The sequence below is a fragment of the Grammomys surdaster genome, unplaced genomic scaffold, assembly GCF_004785775.1.
Source record: "Grammomys surdaster isolate TR1022 unplaced genomic scaffold, NIH_TR_1.0 125430, whole genome shotgun sequence".
In the NCBI taxonomy this organism is placed as follows: Eukaryota; Metazoa; Chordata; class Mammalia; order Rodentia; family Muridae; genus Grammomys; species Grammomys surdaster.
In genome coordinates, this window is record NW_021620297.1 from 135,056 (window position 1) to 155,019 (window position 19,964).

Genomic DNA, 19,964 nt, shown 5'->3' on the forward strand with positions numbered 1-19,964 from the left:
GTGGGAGCACCGTCCAGGACTGGATGAGGTGGGAGCACCCTCCAGGACTACCTTCTTGACCTTCCCAACCCAGTCACCTGTCACTTGTCCTGCTTTGGTCATATCACCTTTAGCTCTCAGAGACCACGGCTTCCCACCCACCCCCACCCTTTTTCTCCTCTCCCTTCCCTCTTCCTCACAGTCCTCCCTAGATCTTATGTCCTCCCTTCATTCTTCTTTCCTATCACCCTCCTCCTCACCTTCCTCCTCTTCCCCACCTCCCCCTTATCTCCACCTCCCCATCTTCCTAATTTCTCTCCTACCTCCTCTTCCGCTGCCTCCCTGTAGTCCTCCTCCCTCCCCTTTCCGTCCTTTCACAATGGCCCTCTCTGGCGTCCTAAAGAACAGCACCCTGCCCCAATCAAGGTCTGGAACGCCCAGTTAAAGAGTTGGGGGGGTGGGGCAGAGGAGCCAGGGTAACGTGGAGTTGGGTCTGGGGCTCTCTGTCGGGCTGGGGTAACCCTTCTTGTCTCTGTCGGCAACCCGTTGAAGCAGGCAGGAGACGTACAGGTCAGCGCCACATCTGGAACTTTCTGCATGGCTTTTGGCTAATACCTTTTCCCACTCAGAGCCCCACCCTTTCAAACCCCCTGTTTTTATCCCTGTCCCCCACCCTTAGCTCCTGCTCCCCATCCTCCTTCCTCTTCGTCTTCTTCCTCCCCAACCACCCACTCCTCCCCCCACTCTCGGCTTTGGACGAGTTGTTGAATTATTTCTCTTCTGGTTTGGGTGGTTTTCTTTTCTTCCCTTCTTCTTTATCTTTATCTCTTTTTTTTTTCTTTTTTTGGTTTTGCTACCAAAAAAAAAAAAAAAATTCAACCACTGGCTTTCCCCCATGCATTGCAGGCTGGGTTCCAGGGCGGGGTGTGGACAGCTGCATGGTTAGGGGCAGCCCTGGCTGTGCACAGGTATACGTCTTGGCCTCTAGGCAGAACCCAGTAATGGTAGTGATCTGTGTGACTCTTGCCAAATGTCATCTTTGTGAGCCTCTGATGGCATCCAGCCAACAGACCCCAGGCCTGGGGCTCTTTAAAGACTCAGCAATGCTGCATGTGGGGTCTTCGGCAGTGTCTGGCACTTGGGCCATGCTCAGTATTGCCATGGATGGGGCTCTGGCCGCAGCTTGCCACTGGGACTTCTTGTTGGCATGACACGAGTGGCCCTGGACAGGGAGGGGTCTGCACCTCAGGCTCCAGAACATGGTTGTGGGAGTCTGTGTTCTGTGTCTTGGCTTCTAGGTCTTTCCAGATCTATCTTGCACCTTCTGTCTCCTCGTGTTCTTGTCTGCCTCGGTCTCCCTGTCTCTCCCTTCCTCCAGCTTATCTGTGTCTTGGGGCTCTGTGGGCCAACGACTTTGTTTTGTACTTGGAAACTTGGTTTGGGGATTTGAAGTGTGGGGTGGACTGTGGTAGACACTGGATCCTGTGGAGTTCTCTTAGAGAGGACCACAAGAGCTTGAAAAAAATGGGGGGATGGATATGCAAGGGCTCTAGTTAGAAGCAGAAATCTAGGAATCGGACCAGGGTGGGGGATGGGCTGTGGTCATGGCTGTCGCACAAGGAGGAGCAGGGTCCAGGTGAAAACAGATTGCTTAGCAACCAGGTTAGGAGATGGGTTGTGACTAGTTCTGGGGTGGTGGGGTGGGCACGTGGGCAATCACTGAACCCTATGTCCCCATAGTCAGGTGGCTCTGACCAGGAACGCACCAAGAAGAAGCGCCGGGGAGACCGGTACTCAGTGCAGACATCTTTGATCGTGGCCACACTCAAGAAGATGTTGCCGATCGGACTGAACATGTGTGCTCCCACAGACCAGGACCTCATTGTTCTGGCCAAGGCCCGCTATGCCCTGGTGCCTATCCAGCCCTACCCAGAATCCTCTGTTTCTAGGATCCCGGGGAACCCCTCAGATCCAATGGAGACTTTCAGAATCCCTCAAAGCTTTGCAGGACCTCAAACACTTACCAAAGCCTCTAGAATGTTCTGAGCCTTGCCCTGGGATGCTAAGGACTCCATCCAAAAACATCTAAGAACGAGAACACAGTTTAATCCTTAAATGCAACCAGAGACCATTATAGCTTATAGGATTCTAATAAGCTGTGTAGGACCCCACAGGGCTCTCCCCCACAGCCATGAAACCGATGGTCTCCCCTCCCTCCAGACACCCGGAGTCTGAACTATCTCCTGAGACTAACTGAACTTGTTGTAACTCCCGAATGTCCTCGGGATTGAAGGTCTGGGGTCCTATGGAACCCTTCTCCTTCTGTCCTCAGGCCTCTGCTGGCAGCCAGTGAGCCTTTATGATTCAAAGCCCCTCAGAACCCTAATGTCCCCTTCCCCAGGACCCCCGCTCCCAGCCTCTGGAATCTCAAGGGTCCTAAGGATCAATTACTCCAACCCCCAGAACTCCTTAAGGTAGCCTGGACACCAAGACAGCTCCTTACGGCCCACTCCTCCCTTACATACAATGGCAAGAAGATGCTTTTCAGCCCCAGGAACTCTAAGAAGTTCTCTAAGATTCTGGCACAAGGCCCCTCTAAGCACCTGGCCACTGTCTACCCCACCCCCACCCCGGGGTCCTGAAGACACATGACTTCTCCCTCAGATTACAGCAACCTCTTCCCAGGGACTCCGGAGGCCACTCTTCAACTTTAACCTCCTAGGAGATATTGAGTCCTACAGAATCCCGCAGAGCCCCCATGACCCCTAAGGTCCCGCTTCACCTGGCTAGCTCTCCCATTGGCCCTGTGTAGCCAGACTCTTAATTGACCTTCCCGACTCCCGATAGGTCTCTGCCGACCTCGCCATTTCCCCTCGTAGCCCCCTTACCTCCCCCTCACTTCCAATAGCAACCCACTCTACTCAGCCCCTGAAAAATCCCTCTTTGGGCTATTTGACTTCTGATGGTGTCGCCTGTCACACACACCCCAGGCTCACTAATCCCCTCTGTGCCTTCAGAGTGATCCTGTGAGCCACTTTAGACATCTGTCTGTCCACAGCCCACAGCCCACATGCGTCACATCTTCCCCAGGTCTTACCCACACAAGTTCCTCATCAAGTCAGCCCTAGAAGGGGGAGGGCTACGGGTCATGGTGGAAGGCTAGGCCTCCTGAGTGACCCAGTGGGCTTTGTCTTCCCAGAAAGATACAGATGAGGAGGTCCGTGAATTCCTTCAAAACAACCTTAACCTTCAGGGAAAGGTAAGTCGTTTGAGGGGAAGTGTGTGAAGCACCTGACATGGAAGAGGGACTTTTTTTTTAATTACATGTATGTATTTAGTGTGTCTTAGCATGCATGTAGAAGAAGTCAGGGCAATGCAGGAATCAGTTCTCTCCTTCTACCATATGGGTCCGGGGGGTTAAACTCGGGTCTTCAGGCTTGCCAACAAGCCAACTTGCCAGCTCTGCAGAGGGGACTTTGCTTCTCATTCACCGCACCTAAGCTTGGCAGTAGAAAGGGGGCAGGCAGCCAGGGAGGTGCCTTCACGCCCGGTGCTTACTTCCCTCAGGTGGAAGGCTCACCATCTCTTCGCTGGCAAATGGCACTGTACCGCGGCGTCCCAGGCCGCGAGGAAGATGCCGACGATCCCGAGAAAATCGTGCGCAGAGTCCAGGAAGTGTCCGCTGTACTGTATCACCTAGACCAGGTGGGCGCCTTTGTAGGCTCAGTCTCGGGACAGGGCCTGGTCTTGGGTCTGTGGGCGGGGCCTGCTGGTGATGGGCAGGGCTGGGGGTGGAGCCTTGCGCGCAAGGAGGCAAGGAGCGTTGTGGATCTGGGCGTACTGCTTCTAGGGACAAGTGTGATAATGCATTGGGGCTAGGGTGAGGCCTTCTGAAGGTGCCTTGAGTCTGTTGGCGGAGGAGCCCAGGCGTTCCTTTGACTGCCCAGCACGTAGACTTGACACCCGTGGGCAGCTCCGCTCAGAGTTAGGTGGGACTTGGGCCATTGCCATGATCTGAGGAGACATGTCAGATTGTCCTACTCCCCAGACGGAGCATCCTTACAAGTCCAAGAAGGCGGTGTGGCATAAACTTTTGTCCAAGCAGCGCCGGAGGGCAGTGGTGGCCTGTTTCCGCATGACGCCCCTGTACAACTTACCCACGTAAGGCACCCAGGAAGGAGGACAGCACAAGAACTTGAAGGAAAGGAAAAAGGACTGGGAGTCCAGAGAATGAAGTACCAGTAGGGTTGAGTCTTAGGACTGAGGGTGGCAGATGGAGGGGGAGCAGGGGGAACGGAAGAGGCTCGATGGCCTGGAGTCCTTTGCCTTACAGGCACCGAGCATGTAACATGTTCTTGGAGAGCTACAAGGCCTCCTGGATCCTGAGTGAGGACCACAGTTTCGAGGACCGCATGATAGACGACCTATCGGTGAGCTGGGGACTGCTTGGGGGTGTGGGGCAGGGCTGGGTGGGACTGAGGGAGCCCTCCATATAAAAACTCGACTCCTTAGGCTAGATTTGGGAAAAGAGACAAAATTCTAGTCCAGCAAGACTGTGAGAGAGGCCGGGCAGTGGTGGCGCACGCCTTTAATCCCAGCACTTGGGAGGCAGAGGCAGGCGGATTTCTGAGTTTGAGGCCAGCCTGGTCTACAGAGTGAGTTCCAGGACAGCCAGGGCTACACAGAGAAACCCTGTTTCGAAAAACCAAAAAAAAAAAAAAAAAAAGTCACCCTCCAGCCCTCACCCCATCCCCCCTCAGAAAGCTGGGGAGCAGGAGGAAGAGGAGGAAGAAGTGGAGGAGAAGAAGCCAGACCCCCTACACCAGTTGGTCCTACACTTCAGCCGCACAGCTCTGACTGAAAAGAGGTGAGGACTCTTCCCTCCCTCAGAAACGTTTCCTGGATCCTTAAAACAAAAATCAGCTGACCTTCAAATTTTTAAATTTTATTTATTTATTTATTTATTTATTTATTATTATTTATTTTTCATATCTGTTGGAAGTCAAAAGAAATGCTTGCAGGAGTCTATTCTTTACTTCCACAGTGTGTGGGTCCCAGGAATCAAACTCAGTTTTCCTTGGTAGCAAGCTCCTTTACGCTCTGAACCATCTTACCGGCCCCCAGTCACTGGACCCTTTAGCATCACTTTGTGAGGACAGGCAGCTGCTTTAGACTGTTGCTGAACACATCACAGGAGCATCCTCTCTGAGGAGCCCACAAAAGATGCCACGTGGGTTTATTCAAAAAGCATGTCTTGCTTAAACAGTATCTGGGCTGGAGATACGGCTCAGAGGTAGCATGCTTACTTAGCAGGGACGCAACCCTGGTTCAACCCCCAGAGCTGTAACAAAACAAAGTAACAGAAACAAAAGCCTGCGTCTGACAAAGATCAGGATGGATGGATATAAATGAAACTTTTCTCCTGGATGGGAATGGAAATGTTTCTAACTCATTTGAAGACTTCAATGTGAGTTAATGGCCATCTTAGTAATAAGTGTGATAGTGAGGCTGCTTCCAAGGGGCTGGAGAGAGAGCTCAGCAGTTAAGGCCTCTTGTGGCTCTTACAGAGGACCCCATACCAATATCCACGTATTTAGTACCAACAGCCACATAACTGCTGGCCACCATCTATAACTCCAGTTTGAGGCTATCTGGCTCCCTCTTATGGCATCTGAAGGCACTACACTCACTTGTATGCCTTTTCTCCCAGAACTCATGAGGCAGATGCAGGCAGATTTCTGTGGTCTATAGAGTGAGTTCCAGGACAGCCAGGGCTACACAAAGAAACACTGTCTTGAATAAGCAAAAACAACAAAAAATAAAACTTAATAGTAGAGTGGCGCCTGGCGGTGGTGGCACACGCCTTTAATCCCGGCACTTGGGAGGCAGAGGCAGGTGGATTTCTGAGTTCGAGGCCAGCCTGGTCTACAGAGTGAGTTCAGGACAGCCAGGGCTACACAGAGAAACCCTGTCTCGAAAAAAACCAAAAAAAAAAAAAAAGTAGAGTGGCATCTATGAACGTTTACTGTGTCTGACCCCATGCTGCACACTTGACATGCACATCGGCTCCCACAGACTACCCTCGCCAATTCCTTTTATTTTGTGGATGAGGAAATAAAAACCCTTAGGGATTTATTTCTCTCACACGACATGAAATCATGCTCTAGAGTATGGGGCTGGGCAGGTGACCGGCAGGGACCCACACTCTTTCTGACTTTTCTGTCTGCCTTAGCTTGAGTCTTAGAGCCTGTATTATCGGTTCTTACTTGCCACTATAAACACCATTCTCCACAGAAGCTACTTAAGGGGAGGAAAGATCTCTTTCATTTGCTTTTGTGTTTTGAAGAAAGTTTTACTGGAACTTAACCATACCTGCTCATTAAGATTTCCTGTCTGTTCTGACACAAAGTGTCATTAAGGATGCCACAGAGACTTTTCTGACCAGAAAGGCCTCAAGTACTTACTAGCTGTCTTTCTCACTCCAACCCTCCCCCACTTTTTGAGACAAGGTCTCACTGTGTAGCCCTACCTACTAGCTCTCTGTAGACCAGGCTAGCCTGCAGCTCACAGAGATCCTCCTGCCTCTGCTTCAGGCGTGCACTACCACACCCTACCTGGTTTTGTTCTTTTTGAACCATCCGGAATTGTCTCACCTCAGCCTCCTGAGCGCTAGGATTGCAAACCTGGGAGCTACACCTATACATTGTTTCAAAAGATTTCTTTTGGATTACGGTTTCAGTAGACTTCAGCCCATCACGGCTAGAAAGGCATGGCAGTGGGAGTGTGTAGCAGAGGCTAGTCACATCACGACCACGTGCCAGACAAGAAGCAGGGAAAGCCTTCCCTTCCCCACCCCTAGCAAGACCTTTAACCGTTTTTCTCCAGTAAAGGAAGCTCTCCCTGGTAAGCCTATGCACATAGCTGATGGCCAAGACTCTGACATCCACCTGTGGCTGCAAGGGGCATGGGGAAGCCAAGTGCATTGTTCCCACCTGTGGGAGACTCATAACTTCATGTTACTGTATATAGGCGGGGTCACACTGCACGCTGTGCAACCCTAGCCAGCCAAGGTCTTTGTGACTCAGTTTCCCTTCTATTTTTTTCCTCTTCTATTTTTTAAAGAATTATTTATTTATCTATTTATTTATTTTATGTATATGAGTACACTGTAGCTGTCTTCAGACACACCAGAAGAGGGCACCAGAGTCCTTTACAGATGGTTGTGAGCCACCACGTGGTTGTTGGGAATTGAACTCAGGATGTCTGGAAGAGCAGCCACTGCTCTTAACCGCTGAGCCACCTCTCCAGCCCATGACTCAGTTTCTACATCTGTAAAATGGGTCTGGTAATATATATCTACCTGATAGGAGTGCTGTACAGATAAATTGGTTAATACGTGAAGAGCACCTTTCCTCTTTCTAAAAACAAAGAGAAAAACTACTATAAAATAGATGATCTCAGACTGGGCATGATGCTACATACGTGTAATCCCAGTTCTAAGGAAGATGGGGCAGAAGAGTTGAAGGCCAACCTGGGCTACATCTACAGAATCTGCCCCAAAACAAAGGGCTGGGGATGTAGCTCAGTTGGTAGGTTACTTGTCTAGTATGGATGAAGCCCTGTGTTCAATCCCCAACACCATAAAAACCAGGCATGATGGGTCACAGCTGGAATCCCAGGCACCATCAGGAGGTGCAGGCACCATGATGAGGAGTCATTCCATGTTGAGTTTGAGGCCAGCCTGGGCTACCTGAAGTCTTATACCCATTTTAAAGAAAAGTTGGGGCTGTGTTGCCACTGGGCGTGTCTCTCTGCTTACTTCCTCAGCAAACTGGACGAGGACTACCTGTACATGGCTTACGCTGACATCATGGCCAAGGTGAGCTCCTGCCTCCGCCCAGCCAGTGTTCCTTCTCCCCGGACGGATGCAGTGTCCCACACACTGAAGGGGCTCCTGGAGGGTGGACAGGGCTTCCGCTTTGCTCACTCACCAACTGATGCTGCTCCCCAGAGCTGCCACCTGGAGGAGGGCGGGGAAAATGGCGAAGAAGGAGGTGAAGAAGAGGAAGTGGAGGTGTCCTTTGAGGTAGGAGGGGGGGTGAGAACATCCTGGAGGAAGGGTTGGGAACTCTCAACTCCCGTTCGTTCGATATGTGACCAGAGTGCCACACCCGGGCACACAGGGGCAACAGAGTCTGTCCTCGGGGAAGAAAGATGCCAAAACAAACCTCAACAACACTAGGTGTTCACTGTGGTGTTGGGAGGCATGGGTGAAGGGTAGGGCCAGGACGAGGCCAGCTCCGGAGGTACAGCAGCCCAGACGCCGAGTGGGAGGATACAGAGAAGGAGTCTCAGAGAGCAAAGTGGCTGAGAAGGATAAAAGTAGAATACAACAGCCAGCTGTGGTGTTGGACACCTGTGATCCCAGCGTTCAGAAGGATGAGTCAGAAGAATCCTAAGTTTGAGGCCAGCCTAGGGCACATGAGGAACTTGTGCTTTAAGGAAAGAAAGGAAGGAAGGAAGGAAGGAAGGAAGGGAGGGAGGGAGGGAGGGAGGGAGGGAGGAAGGAAGGAAGGAAGGAAGGAAGGAGATACTTAGAGGCTAGCAAGATGGCTCAGCAATTAACAGCACTTGCTGCTCTGCCTGGGGACCTGATTTCAGTTCCCAGCACTCACGTGTGGCTCACAACCATCTATAATTCCAGTTCCAGGGGTTCATGTGCCCTCTTCTGGTCTCTGTGGGTACTGCATGCATACAGAAAGTCCCCATAAAGACATTCAGATGTGCTCATGCATGTGTGTGTGTGCACGCTCACAGGCACATACACACACACACACACACACACACATGTACATAAAATAAGTACACCTTTTAAAAATATATATTTAAAATACAAATTCATAAGCTGGACACAGTGATGATTATAATACGACCACTTGAAAGGCTGAAGCAGGAGGATTGTCAAAAGTTCCAGGCCAGTCAGGGGTATGACCTTTTGTCAAAACAAACCAACCCCAAATTAAATCTGGAATTGGATAGCACCTGTCCTTTATTTAGCTATCCGAATCAAGATGTAGCAGGGGTTAATTAAGAGGTTATGGTGCACATTACGTGATATTTCAAGACGTCTGAGGCAGTAATGTGATGTGGGTGCATTTGTGATTCTTCTTGGTAACAATAGCAAGGGTTCTGACAACATTTCTACAGCAAAAGGAACTCCAGGATTCCATCAGAGAGGGATAGACAGGAATGTGGGGCTTTTCCACGGGCATGTTCACAGACTTTAGGAGGTCCACAGACTTGAGCCAGGTACAGGACACAAACCAGAATATAAGCCCCTTGGGCATGGAGGGATGTCACAATTCAAGTTGGCAGATGTGGCTGGGTCTGGGAAGACAGACAGAAGGACGAGGCCCTGGGGACCCAGGCTAGGCTGCTGAGCACTGAAACCTGCTACCACCCCAGGAGAAGGAGATGGAGAAACAGAGGCTCCTGTACCAGCAGTCAAGGCTCCACAACCGGGGTGCCGCTGAGATGGTATTGCAAATGATCAGTGCTTGCAAAGGTCTGTGCCCCCCCAATCCCAGGCACCCCCCCCAACACACCCGCCACGTCCTCCCCAGTACACCCACCATCCACTCCCTGCTGACACTGCTTGCCCCCTCTGCATGCCTCCAACCTACAGACACACTCCAGCGCCAGCAGAATTTCTAGCGTGTCTTTCTTTCAAATCTCCCCTTCCCCTTCACTCTCTGGTCACACATAGAAACTGTCTGTGCACACACTTCATCCCCTTCCTTCCTGTAACATGGTGGGTTTTTTTTTTTTTTTTTTGTGGGTGGAAACCTCAGGCTGAACGGACCATTTATTTTATTGATTTATTTCTTCTTCCTTGTCTCCACGACCTCCAGGAGAGACGGGTGCCATGGTGTCTTCTACCCTGAAGCTGGGCATCTCCATCCTCAACGGAGGGAACGCTGAAGTGCAGCAGGTAACAGAATCTTGGGAGGAGGGGCTAAGAGGGCGTGGGGCGGGGGCGGATGGGTATTCCTGAGTGGCTTCCAGGTGCCCCACACCCTCATCTCCTGCCACTTCCGCTGCAGAAAATGCTGGATTACCTGAAGGACAAGAAGGAAGTGGGCTTCTTCCAGAGTATCCAGGCACTAATGCAAACATGCAGGTGGGACCCTAGGTCTCTCTTCCAGTTCTGCTCTGCTGCCAGGGGGAGGGGCGCTCTAACTTATACTGTCCTGGTCCAGGAAAAGGACCGCGCACAGCGGAGTGCAAACACTAGAGAGTGTGCTAGGGGAATTAACATAGAAGGTAGAATCTCACAAGTTGTAAGACCGAACTGTGGGTTGTGGTGGTGCTCACCTTGGCAGGCAGAGGCAGGAGGATCTGAGTGAGTCTGAGGCCAGCCTGGTCTGCAGAGGGAATGCCAGGACAGCCAGAGCTGCACAGGGCAACCCTGTCTTGGGGGGTTGGGGGGAAGGGGGCATGGAGGGAGGGAGGGACGGACAGACGGACGGACAGACTGACGAGTTATGGACTGGCATTGTACCTTGGAGCCAGAGCACCTGCCTAGACTGTGCAAGACCTGAGTTCCTCCTCTGACATGGAGGAGAGGGTAAGATGTGATACATGCCTGGAACTCCAGCACTCAGAAAGCAGAGGCAGGAGGATTACAGAGTGTAAAGATAGCCTGAGCTACATGAGACCCTGTCAGAGGCAGGAGGATTACAGAGAGTGTAAAGATAACCTGAGCTACCTGAGACCCTGTCTCAAAAAAAAAAAAAAAAAAGGAGGGGCAAGAGGAGAGTAGTAATAAGGGCTCCGATAAGTGGGACTTTGGTTAGTGACAATTCAAGAGAGGGTCCCAGCAGGGTTCATGCGCTCTCTCAGTCACGTGTCTCTCAGTCACGTGCTCTCTCCGTCACGTGCTCTCTCGGTCACGTGCTCTCTCGGCCACGTGCTCTCTCGGTCACGTGCTCTCTCGGTCACGTGCTCTCTTAGATGATCATATTCATATGTCTCCTCTGCCATTTTTCTTCCCCCCTCCTTGCTGTCGGCTGACTTTTCTCTACCCCTCTGTAGGTTTTGCTAACTGATGTTTCTGTGCCTCCATGATTTCTGCTTGCATACTAGACCCACTCCACTTCACAAGGCCAGGGTGGCGGAGGCTTAAGGAAGAGGGTGGGGGTGGGGATGGGGGCATGGATAGAGGCAGGGGGTGCCTGGGCATGCCGCAGAAGGTGAAGGGCAGGGTGGGGTACAGGCAGAGGGTGAGGGATTGGATAGGAGGTAGATGACGGACAGAGGGTGGAGTGGTATCTGCAGAAGGCGAGAGGTGGGAGGGGACGGAGCTTCCGTTCGCTCTCTCCAATGCGTCGTGTCCTGGCTTTCATGGCTCCTCGGCCGCGGTGGAGACTGACAGGCCATGCGAGACGGAAACCGGACCTCCCTCACCTCAGTCATCTCTTTCCTCAGTGTCCTGGACCTCAACGCCTTCGAGAGGCAGAATAAGGCAGAAGGGCTGGGCATGGTGAACGAGGATGGCACTGGTGAGACCTTCCTCTGGGTGCCCTCTCCCTGGGACATCACCTCCCTCAAGATGCCCTTCTCGGTGCCCCTGGCTGCCCATAGCCACGATCCTCCAAGACACCCCTTTTCCCAAGGGTTCCCCCAGGGTTGTGATCCCCCGTCCTGAGTGCCCCTCCTCCATGCCTCCAGGGTCTCCCTTCCCATGGGCTCCTCCCCTAGGTGTCATTCAGTCTGGTGTTCCACCACCCATCACCGCGTGGACCCGTCCTCCACGTGCCCCAAGCCTCATTCTGGTTGCTGTTCATTAATGTCCCTAATCCGGTTAATCGAGTCTCCTCTTTGCTGTGTTTTGACGTGTCTAACTTTCCACCCTGACCTCTGCCTCCTGCCTCTCTTGTGCGTGTTCTCTCTCTCTCTCTCTCTCTCTCTCTCTCTCTCTCTCTCTCTCTCTCCTTCCTCTCTCCCTCCCCTCGCTTCCTTGCTAACCCACTCCCTCCTGACTCCTCACGGCTGTCTATCTTTCTCTCTGTGCTTGTTTCTCTCTGTGTGTCTGTGTCTTTGTCCCATGTCGCTGTCCTTCTGTCCGTCTCTGTCTTTTTCCTCTTTTCTCCTGCTTCCTCCTCCCATCCTGTTGGCTGCCTCAGTCATCAATCGCCAGAACGGTAATTCCCCCGCCATCCATTGCTGTGCTGAGCTCTCCCGACCCCCTTCTAACTCCCGATACCCCCTGGGGCTGAGGATCTGGGACAGTCAGGGAGGTCAGGGCGGTGGCCCCTTCAGGAAATCCCATGGAGAAGGTTCCCGGAGTCCAGAGACATTATGAATAGGTTTTATTTAACGTAAGCCTCAGTTTCCCCGTATGTAACACAAAAGTTAGAAAAGACAGTCAAGGTCCCTTTTCAGCTGGATATTTTGGGAGCTTCCAGACCCAGATTCCCAGTCCAGGGTGGGGTAAACCCTCCCCCAATCCCACCCTCTCTGCGCTGTGCGTCCCAAACCTAGTCTGGTGGGCCTCGTTTGTTGGAGGCAACCACTCTGATTGGTGCCGCGCGTGCCCTCTGCGCCTGCTCTGATTGGCCCATCCCCAACCTAGCCCTTACCTGATTGGTTTCTTTCAGATGTCTATTCTGATTGGACCATGTTGACACACTTTCCCTCTCCTTCTCCTGGGTTGGCTGCTTTGAAGCTTTGGGGCCAGTTGATTGGCTTTCATCCCTGTCTTTTCCCAGCCCAGTCCTCCCCTGCCCAGAGCCTTGTGTGCAAGTGACCCCAACCCTATAATCCATTAACCCCTGCAGCCTGGAGTCCGGCTCAGGGTTATACCAACTGCTGAATGCCTGCTGGGTCACTCCTAGATGTCACACAAGTGGTGACATTGGAGAGACACGGATGTAAAAAGACACTTGAGGCTCTAGCTTCATAAGCCGATGAGGAGGCCAGCTCCTCGGGTCTCCATCTGCAGAGCTCACAGGCTGGCGTTGTGGATGCCGGTGGCCCTCACAGTGTCTTTGAAGTGCCGCTCGCTCCTTCCAGCACCCCATACGTTGTGCATGCGTGTGCAGTGTGCATGGGTTGTGTGCATGTGTGTGCTGTGTCCGGGCACATCTGACCCCTCCCGGGTGCCCTTCCTCCCACCCAGGAGAGAAAGTCATGGCAGACGATGAATTCACACAGGACCTGTTCCGCTTCCTCCAGCTGCTCTGCGAGGGCCACAACAACGGTGAGAAGGAGGGTGGGCGGGTAGAGGGGACATGGGGGGTGAGGGGACACTGGGGCGGGGCTTCCAAAAGTCACCTGGGCTCATCTCCAATCCCTCCTCTTCCCGGAGATGACTTCCCTACCTATGCAGGCCTCGACCAGCCTTCGTTTCTACTTCCTCTACTCTCCGAAGCAGAGTACGAGGATCAGGGGCTCAAGGCCATCTTCGTTACGCGGGTAGTGTGAAGCCAGCCTGAGCGACAGAGACCCTGTCCCAAAGAAACAATCAACAGTAACAAGTTTCTCTGGCTTCTGAAGTTTCTGGAAGCAGACCACTTCGCTTCACTTTCACTTCCTCTGGCCAGTCCAACTCCCCGAAGGCAGTCTGCCAAAATCTCGTTTGGCCAGAAGTCAATTCTCCCAAATGGGCGATTCGTCACACTCGGTTTTCCCACAGGCATCTGGCAGCCTTCTCTCTAAAGGATGGACGCCAGAGTCCACAGACGAGCTTGGTGTTTAAAAGTGGATATATTTGATTTATTCATCTGTTTATCACAGAAAACATTTTCCCAGGAGATGTTCAGATCCTCTCTGAGCAGAGGAGAGAGTTTTCACAGGCGCTGCCTGCGTTGGGCCAGTTTAACAAAACCTAGTGTGACGAAGCCCGCTAATTAAATACTGTTGCTGAAAAGTAGGACCCGGTGCGGCTCGAACAGCTTGCACTGAAGGGACAGTTAAGCCCGGCGGTGGCAAAGCCGGCCCCAGTGCTCAGGCCCCGGCAGGAGCGGGACGAGCCTCCGGGCTGCCCAGGGAGACTTTGTCTCCAAAACCAGAAACAAAGAGCAGCCTAAACCGGACCAGCTTCCCTGCGAGCCAAGCGTGTGTCACACGGTTGTGTTTACAATGGTCACAGCACATAGAGAGCCACAAACTGCGCAGAGGGAAAGCGTGTGTGTGTGTGTGTGTGTGTGTGTGTGTGTGACTGTGATGTGTGTGACTGATGTGTGACTGTCTGATGTGTGTGTGTATGTGTGTGTGTGACTGTGGTGTGTGTGACTGTGATGTGTGTGACTGTGATGTGTGTGACTGTGTGATGTGTGTGACTGTGATGTGTGTGACTGTGGTGTGTGTGTGACTGTGTGATGTGTGTGACTGTGATGTGTGTGACTGTGTGATGTGTGTGACTGTGTGATGTGTGTGACTGTGTGATGTGTGTGACTGTCATGTGTGTGACTGTCATGTGTGTGACTGTCATGTGTGTGACTGTGGTGCATCAAGTGTCTTTCTTTTGTCATTTTCTGCCTTATAGTCTTGAAACAGGATTTCTCACTGAACAGTAAGTGTCCCCTGACATACACACACACACACACACACACACACACCTTTACCTTAGACCGGCTGAACTAGGGATCTGCCAGGCTCTTGAGCTACATACTGAATTCACGGCTAGCCTGGGCTACATGAAAGCCTGTCTCAAAAAGCAAAGCAAATCAAAATAAAAAAATAACCAGAAGAGTAGAACGAGGAGGAACCAATGGAGGACTTTATCTCCATTTACCCATTAAATCGTTGTCCAGCAAAAATTAATTAAAAACCTGTTGGAAGCTGGGGATGGTGGCACATGCTTTTTAATCCCAGCACCCAGGAGGCAGAAGCAGGCAGGTCTCTGGATTCAAGGCCAGCCTGGTCTACACAGCTAATTCCTCGACACCCAGGGCTGTACAGAAAAACCCTGCCTTGAAAAAAAACTTAATTAATTAAATAATATAAATATAAATAAAAGCAGTTGAAGCTGGGTGTGAGGGTTACACAGTTGTAATTCTGGTAGGTGGGAGTCTGAGGGAAGAGGGTTTGAGGCTAGCCTTAGGCACTTCTCCAGACCCTGTCTCAGGGAAACAAAAAGAGAGAGGCTGGTTAGACAGCTCAGTGGTAAAAGGACTTGCTCCAAGTCTGATGACCTGAACCAGTTCTCAGGACCCACTCGGTGGATGGAGAGACCGACTTCTATCTTTATTAGCATCTAGCACGTACAGTTTCCCTCACCCCACCCCACCCCCCTGCTTCTCCTCAGGAATAAACAAATGAAACAATTTAGAGAGGGTTTCACTGTAGCCTCGAATGGCCTGGAACTTGCCCAATACACTAGGCTAACGTCAGACTCACAAAGATCCACCTGACTGTCCCTCTACCAGGACCATACCTAAATAAGTGAAAAAAAAAAAAACCGTTTAGTGTGTGTGAGTATCTTCCTACGAGTATGTATGGGTTCCACATGTATGCAGTTCTGGAGGAGACCAGAAGAGGGCGTCAGATGACTGGGCACTGGGGTTAAATGGTTGTGAGCCACTATATAGGTGCTGGGAACTGAACCCAGGGCCTGTGCAAAAGCAGCCAATACACTTAACCACTGAACCATCTTCCCAGACCCGTAAATTAATATTTAAAATTTACAAAAAAAAAAAAAAAAGAAGAAGAGAAGCAGGAGGCTGAATCTCTACTGCATTTGCTGCACCGAGGCCCTCCACAGTGTCTTTAGATAAATATATAAGTGACCTTCCATCCCTGTGTGACACACATACTTCACACTTATAAAGGTAATTACATGACTTCTGGCACACAGTAGGCACGAAATATGAACCCTATCCCTAATCCTAAATGAATAGACACTGATGTCTCCACATAAACACGGGCGCTCGCCGAATGGATACATTTTTCATTTCCTCAGATTTCCAGAACTACCTGCGGACACAGACTGGGAACACGACCACCATCAATATCATCATCTGCACAGTAGATTACCTCCTGCGGCTGCAGGTAAGGAAGGGTGGCCAGCCTCATGCGACCTGAGCCAGGGGCCCGACGGACTAACCATGGCTCCAGCGTCCTTCACGCCCTCCCGGGTCCACAGGAATCCATCAGTGACTTCTACTGGTACTACTCGGGCAAGGATGTCATCGAGGAGCAGGGAAAGAGAAACTTCTCCAAAGCCATGTCGGTAGCTAAACAGGTGTTCAACAGCCTCACCGAGTACATCCAGGTAGGCTCCGCACTCTACCTGGAGTACTCCAGCATCCAGCACTTCTGCCTGGGACTTCAGGCCACCCTCTGCTCCCCAGGGACCCTGCACCGGAAACCAGCAGAGTCTGGCGCACAGTCGCCTCTGGGATGCTGTGGTGGGCTTCCTGCACGTGTTCGCACACATGATGATGAAGCTGGCTCAGGTCTGAGTTTGTCTGAGATCAGGTCTTTGCCTCCAGCCATCCCTTAGAATCCCCAGACCCGCCCCTATCCCTCTGGTCGGTTCCTTAGTGCTCTGCGCATGGTTCACACAGCCCCTCCCAAACCCCTTTTGCATTGGTCCTCTGCTTGCTTCTTCCCATACCCCACCACTCTCCTCATTTCCCACCTATACCTCCATTGGTTTGACTTTGGAGCCCATCCCTCCTTTCCAGAACTCTCCTCTGATTGGTTCGTATCGTTTTCCTTCTACTGAGGTCATCCTAGATTCTTCCAGCTCCGGGGGAAATAGGGTGGGGCTGTGCTTCTAGATTAGGGCTGAAAGATTGTTCCTTCTTTTACCCTGCCTGCGGCAGAAGACTCCCGTGCCAAGTACCCATGATGTAAGGATCCTGCTCCCAGAATACTTGCCCTCTCCTCGCCCCCACCCCACCCCACCCCCGCCTTGCTCCTCTGCGGCCTCGTGAATGCCTCACACACACCTCGTCCATTTTGTGTGCTTCCGCTTGGTAGACTTAGTCAAGGCGAGTTTGTGCACTGCAGGCAACCACGTGGCGCTAGACAACCTAACCACTCCAGATACATTGGTGTAGTACAACAACTGTCCGGCAGGTGGCAGACAAGTATTCCATACAATTTCCCACAAAGCAGTGTCTTAAGGAAGCAGAGACCTCCCAATTTGTCCAGAGTGCCACAGGCACCCTATACGATGCCATCTGACTTGGAAAGGAGTTGAACTGAGAATTCAGTTTCTCAGTACAGTTGGACGTATGATGTCGGTGTAATCTTTAAATATTGGTGGAGATAAACTTTCAAGTATCATTGTGATAATTCATCAGCCATACTCCAGATGCAAATTATAAGGGGTATTCAATACAAGGAGCTAGGAGTGTGACTCAGTGGTAGAACCTCTGTCTAGAATCTCCCGTGAGTGGCTAGGAGTGTAGCTTGGTGATAGAGCCCCTGCCTAGAATCCCCCAGTGAGGGGCTGGGGGCGGGGCTCAGTGGTAGAGCCCCTGCCTAGAATCCCCCAGTGAGGGGCTGGGGGCGTGGCTCAGTGGTAGAGCCCCTGCCTAGAATCATTTAGTTAGGGCCTGAGAAAAAAAATGATGTCCATTCTTCTTGTCACACTAACAGCTCGAGGCAGTGTGAAACAGGTCTTTTCTAAAAGTTTTAAATAAAAGGCCCAAGGTTCTCTGGCTGCTATCTTGGGTCATGTGCTTGCCTTTGGTCTCAGCAGGAGGGAAGAAAGTTCTGGTTGGCCAGACCTCCTGATGTATTCATTCCTAGATCCAGAACGTGGAGTCGGCTCCATGAGGTCTGAAAGAATTACAGCTCTCCCTCTCAACTAAGGCAAGACAGGCTCGTGGGAAGGCACGGAGCCCAAGCCCAACTAACCTAGAGATACTGAGATCCTAGACCTTGGGTCAGAATACCAAACTTTGGAACCGTGGGTTGCATTAGGATCAGAATGAGTGACTCAGAGAACAGCAAGGTAGCAAGGGTGCCACACAGCTCATGTGTAAGTCATAAAGGACGCGTATGTGTGACTCAGTATAGCACAGGTGCCACAACGGGGGACTTTGGCAGAGGTTTCTGTGAGCTCCCCATTGGACGCTGTGGCCGGGGATGGGCCGTGTACTTATGATCCCCAAATGGCATACCGGAACTGTCACAGCCGTTTACCTCACCGGCAGTCTCTCCTCCTGCACTTCCTCACCGTGCCACCCACCCATCACAGTCAGCTCTGGCATGGCCGACCGCCCCATGGACCAGGCACCACGCTGGAATGTCATCATCCTGCTAAGATCTGAGTCTCTGTCCACAGTATCCGTGTCTGTCTGTCTGTCTGTCTGTCTGTCTGTCTGTCTGAATGTCTGCTCTCCAAGGCTCCCGGCTGCCTTATCTGCCAGTCTCATACCCCTCACACACTTGCCCCTGGGTGCCAACCCCACCCCACAATCCTGTCTCTCTGCCCTTCCTCTGCTTCCGAGGAACATGTTTGGACGCGGGTTCCCTCAGAGGTAAGAGAGAGAAGGGAGAGGACTTAGGCCCCTCTGGATAGGTGAGGGAGCCCAGATCCATTGGGAGGCACTCTGCAGGGGCGGGGCCAGCCGCTCACAGTTGGTGTGTGCCCTCCAGGACTCCAGCCAGATAGAACTGCTGAAGGAGCTGCTGGACCTGCAGAAGGACATGGTGGTGATGCTGCTGTCCCTCCTGGAAGGTGAACACCAGAAGTGGGGGAGGGAGCGATGCAGGGGTCCAGGGACACCCAAGAATGGTGCTTGAGACCTGAGACCCTACCACTGAGCCCCACCTGACGCTATGCTAGGGACAATGGTGATGAAGAGAATACTGCACAAGATCAGCGGACATCTTCCGAGCTCTGACTAAATACATGCTAATTTATCGATTCCACAGACACATTTTAATAAGATGAGTTGCCTGTAGACTTTATCTATGAACTTAAGACGTATTAAACAAACCTATATAATACGTGGATCGTGATTAAACTGTATCAGTTTTGCTGCATAACAAATACCTACCAAATTTAGCAACTTAAAGCCTTTATTTAATATAATAATAATAATAGCCTGACTTACATAAGTCAGCTTGCCCTAATGGAAAAGCTCTCTCTCAAAGAAACAAAAACTAGGACTGGAGCAGGCTGGAGAGATGAGGGAGATGGCTCAGTGGTTAAGAGCACTGGCTGCTTTTCCAGAGGACCCGGGTTCAGCTCCGTAACTCCAGTTCCAAGGGGTCCAGTGCCCTCTGCTGGCCTCTGAGAGCACCGCACATATGCAGCCTACAAACACACATGCAGGCAAAGCATCCTACACATAAAATGATGATGACGGTTGTGGCGGTGATGGCGATGGTTACAATGACACACGACTGTCATCTCAGTGCCCAGAAGGCTGAGAGAAGAGAATCAAGAATTCAGAGACATTCTAAACTACGTAGAGTTTGAGACCAGCCTGGGCAAAACGTTTCAAATCCCCCCCCCTCCTTCACTCTCTCCCTCCCACCCCGCTATCACTGGGAACAAGTGCTCTATCAAAAAACTATGCTCAGCCTCCTCATTCTTTTACGTGGGTGTATAGTACTCCATTGAGCGGTAGTTCATTTAATTAAATCCCCCATTGGTGGGCATTCAAGTCGTTTCTCTTACACATGGTGCTGGGGATAGAACCCCAGAAGCCAGGCCTTATCCATGCTGGGTGCATATGCAAGTGTTCTTACTTTTAATTTTTTCAGACAGAGTCCCACTCTATAGACCAGGCTAGCCTAGAACCCATGACAGTTCTCCTGCCTCAGCTTCACAAGTGCTGACATTTCCAACATGTGCCTCCATACCCACCTTCATTAGTATGGAGCTTTTCGTGTGTGAGCGCAGAGCTCACAAGGCTCTGGGTGCAAATCCTCCCTTGCCTGTTTACCAGCTACACACCCGTAAGTTTCTCCAAGTCTTTCTTGTCGGGAAACCATACAACAATATTTCCCTTATA

At 51.5% G+C, this 19,964-nt stretch overlaps 1 protein-coding gene across 2 annotated transcripts in view; it reads left to right on the forward strand.

Moving 5' to 3' along the window:
- Ryr1 (ryanodine receptor 1) overlaps positions 1-19,964 on the forward strand; it is a 129,374-nt gene that overhangs the window by 75,862 nt on the left and 33,548 nt on the right. The window contains exons 70-88 of one of the 2 annotated variants that reach the window (XM_028786244.1): positions 535-549; positions 1,720-1,890; positions 3,179-3,238; positions 3,547-3,684; positions 4,028-4,140; positions 4,313-4,409; positions 4,740-4,846; positions 7,807-7,858; positions 7,991-8,065; positions 9,445-9,544; positions 9,891-9,970; positions 10,083-10,159; positions 11,467-11,540; positions 12,165-12,182; positions 13,160-13,240; positions 15,944-16,032; positions 16,127-16,255; positions 16,335-16,439; positions 18,598-18,679. In XM_028786244.1, coding sequence (XP_028642077.1) covers positions 535-549; positions 1,720-1,890; positions 3,179-3,238; positions 3,547-3,684; positions 4,028-4,140; positions 4,313-4,409; positions 4,740-4,846; positions 7,807-7,858; positions 7,991-8,065; positions 9,445-9,544; positions 9,891-9,970; positions 10,083-10,159; positions 11,467-11,540; positions 12,165-12,182; positions 13,160-13,240; positions 15,944-16,032; positions 16,127-16,255; positions 16,335-16,439; positions 18,598-18,679 — 1,663 coding nt within the window. The remainder of the gene's footprint in view (positions 1-534; positions 550-1,719; positions 1,891-3,178; positions 3,239-3,546; positions 3,685-4,027; positions 4,141-4,312; positions 4,410-4,739; positions 4,847-7,806; positions 7,859-7,990; positions 8,066-9,444; positions 9,545-9,890; positions 9,971-10,082; positions 10,160-11,466; positions 11,541-12,164; positions 12,183-13,159; positions 13,241-15,943; positions 16,033-16,126; positions 16,256-16,334; positions 16,440-18,597; positions 18,680-19,964) is intronic. The other variant, XM_028786245.1, reaches the window with a different exon arrangement.